The sequence below is a fragment of the Bactrocera latifrons genome, unplaced genomic scaffold (genome assembly GCF_001853355.1).
Source record: "Bactrocera latifrons isolate USDA-ARS-PBARC rearing strain unplaced genomic scaffold, ASM185335v1 scaffold_24, whole genome shotgun sequence".
In the NCBI taxonomy this organism is placed as follows: Eukaryota; Metazoa; Arthropoda; class Insecta; order Diptera; family Tephritidae; genus Bactrocera; species Bactrocera latifrons.
Window position 1 is genome coordinate 215,837 of NW_017535963.1, and position 2,921 is coordinate 218,757.

A 2,921-nucleotide genomic window follows, 5' to 3' on the forward strand; every position below is an offset into this window, starting at 1 on the left:
TTACTATAATTATTTTTATAAACATTTTTATTTGTTTAATTTTGCTCTATTTCCACGACTTTAAAAAATTTCTTGTTATTATTATTACTTTTTTCTGTAAGTAAATATGCTTTTCTGTTATTAATAGTTGTTTTTGTTTGCTTTAAGTTGTTAAGCTCTTGTTTTGCGCTTTTGTAACTTCTTTTCAAAAATATCGAAACGCAAAACAAAAACAAAAAACTATATATTTTCGTCATATTTCCGTCTAAATAGTTGCAAAAATATTTATATTCAAATATATTTACATGTTAGTAATAGAATTTGCTCTATTTGTTAACTGTTTTAACGGATAATCTAAGTGTTTGACGTCTGTTAATTAGTATTAACTTATTTCAAGAGCAACGCGTAAATACACCCACGCAATCACATATCGCATAAACACACACCTACATAAAAATGTATGTATGAATGTGTATGTGCGCTAGCAGCACAACTAATTGTCTGCCTTTTAGTTGCTACTGCACTTGTAATAATATTTACAAAAGCACTAAACACCTGTGTAAAAACAAAGCCAACAATTAACACAAACAAACAAACAAAAGTTATGTAACAAATCTAAGCATGTGTGTGTGTGTGTGTGTGATACAATAATAGTAATATATTCTGTAGTAAGAACGCAAAACAAGGCTTTACTTGACAAAATTGCGCAATAAAATGCGGTCATTATATTTGTCACAAAGTAAGCCACACGCATATACATATGAACATACACACACACACACAGATGAACTTTAGCATCAACACAATAGCGACTGCCGCGACTTAGTCGCAATAGCAAATTGTTTAGCATTCAATCTGTACGAAGATCGCTCCTAAGTACATATTTCCTAGTAAAAAAAAATACAACAACAACATTAATAAAGACCGCCATAAACCGCTAATTAAGCTGTATAGCAGTGTTGCAGACAATAAGCGATAATCCCAGTTTAAAGCGCGCGCTTGTGTGTGTGTTTGCGTTGTTACGTCTGTTCTGCTTGGTCAAAGTGCGATAACACGGCGCCGGGCTGCTGCTGCCGTTAGTGGGGGGAAGTAAAATTTGCCAATTCGTTTGCGGTATTTCCGCTAAAGGTGTTAACTAGCGCAACGAGTGCAGGCGTACTTTGAAGTGTTTGTATGTACATATGTATATACATAGCTGTATATAATGCACTCAAGTAAGAGCTGATCAGATTTGACAAGGACTGCTACATTTAAAGTGTTGAAATGATAAAGTTTCTTTCCAAAATTAATATTAAGTCTTGAAATGTCTCGAAGTGAAGGAGTAACACTATCTTTTTTTTTGTTTTGTGTTTGAATTATATAATTTTTTTTTTTTTTTTTTTTTTTTTTTTTTTTTTTTTTTTTTTTTTTTTTTTTTTTTTTTTTTTTTTTTTTTTTTTGAGAATCTCTACATCATGAAATTCACCAAGCTTACCTATCATTTTACAACGCCAGAATACGGGCAAGTTTTTTTCGTTAAAATTGCGTAAAACCCTATAAAGATCACAAAAATTCACAAAGCTAATGAAAAGTGGACTCATTTGGTGCCTTTCTCCAACTGATTTCCGAAAAAGAACAGAAATATGAATCAAATCTTCTTATATTAAGTTTTTCCGGTACTGAAGTATACTAAATTTCTTAGAATAATCTAATTTGTGAGGATCACTAACAGATCTTTCGTAAATTGTGGATCGTACTTGTCTGCCCAAAAACGAAGAGAGTTTACTAAATGCTATTTGTCAATTCGTGGGCTTAAATTGTGCTGGTACTAGACAAAAATTGCCATAGTTCCGTGCAATGATCCAGTATGTGTGGATCACTAAAAGCATTTCTGAAAAACTTCAATTCTCTCCAAAATTGCAGATCGTACGTGTCTTCCCAAAAGCACGTAGAGCTAACTAATTTGCACTTCCCAAGGTTGCATAGATCTAACTGGTAGCTGGTTTCACAGAGGACTGAATTCAACAGTCTAGGTCTGATCCAAACATTCCTTCGGATTTGTGTGGAAACTAGTTAGGTTCCCCGTAATGCTGTGGGATCAACCATCCACACAAATCAGAAGGAATGTAATGCTTGTTCTGATACTAAATTATAAATTGTTCTCTACGAAATCATTATTATGAGAATTGTCTAAAAATGTGTCGTAAATTGATGATCAAGTCAAGTTGTCAAGTTTTCCGAAAAATGCTTGAAACAACTTCTACAAACAAAATAATTGGAAGTTACCATAGTACAGGTTTCAGTTTTAGCTGAGAACATCGTTCGTTCTTCAAAACTTTTGAAGATCGGTTGATTGCCTTCAAGTCTTTTATAAGTAGCTGAAACTGACCTAGACCTCATTACAATTTATAACTTTTCTTCAGAGAATTTTCATAACCCAAAAAACAGAAAATGTTTTAAATTAGTTATTTAAAAGATCGAGCAGCTTTAATGTTTAAGATTTTATAGTAATTTTTTTTTAAATAAGTGTTCAAGTACTTTTTCATAAATCGAAATTCAACTAATAAGTAACTGTTCTTGTGCGCTTACCTTTCATTATGATCGCCGTTAATTCTGAAGCATTTAATTGCATACAGAATTGTTGCTCGCTGCCGCCAATAGCTGTTGTACTTGCTGACGCTGTTGCCGTTACACTTGCTGTTTTTGTATTGGCCATATATTGTGTTTACGATTATTAATATTTACTTGATTCGTTCTTTAACCGTTACAACTATTAATTATAGTTGTTATTTTTTGTTTTTTGTAATTATTGTTGCAATTAACAGTTTATTTGAGTTTTAGGATTATAACTGTTTATTTTTCGTCAATTTTTTATCACTCACTTATACACTTCAGACATTTATACTGCGATTTTTCGCTGTGGTTAGCGTACGATTTGCCTACCCAGCACACTAACAACAATA

At 32.3% G+C, this 2,921-nt stretch overlaps 1 protein-coding gene across 1 annotated transcript in view; it reads right to left on the reverse strand.

The window, feature by feature from the left end:
* LOC108969103 overlaps positions 1–2,674 on the reverse strand; it is a 40,528-nt gene extending 37,854 nt beyond the window's left edge. The window contains exon 1 of the mRNA XM_018933624.1: positions 2,548–2,674. Within this exon, the coding sequence (XP_018789169.1) occupies positions 2,548–2,674 (127 nt within the window). The remainder of the gene's footprint in view (positions 1–2,547) is intronic.
* Positions 2,675–2,921: the final 247 nt, after the last annotated feature.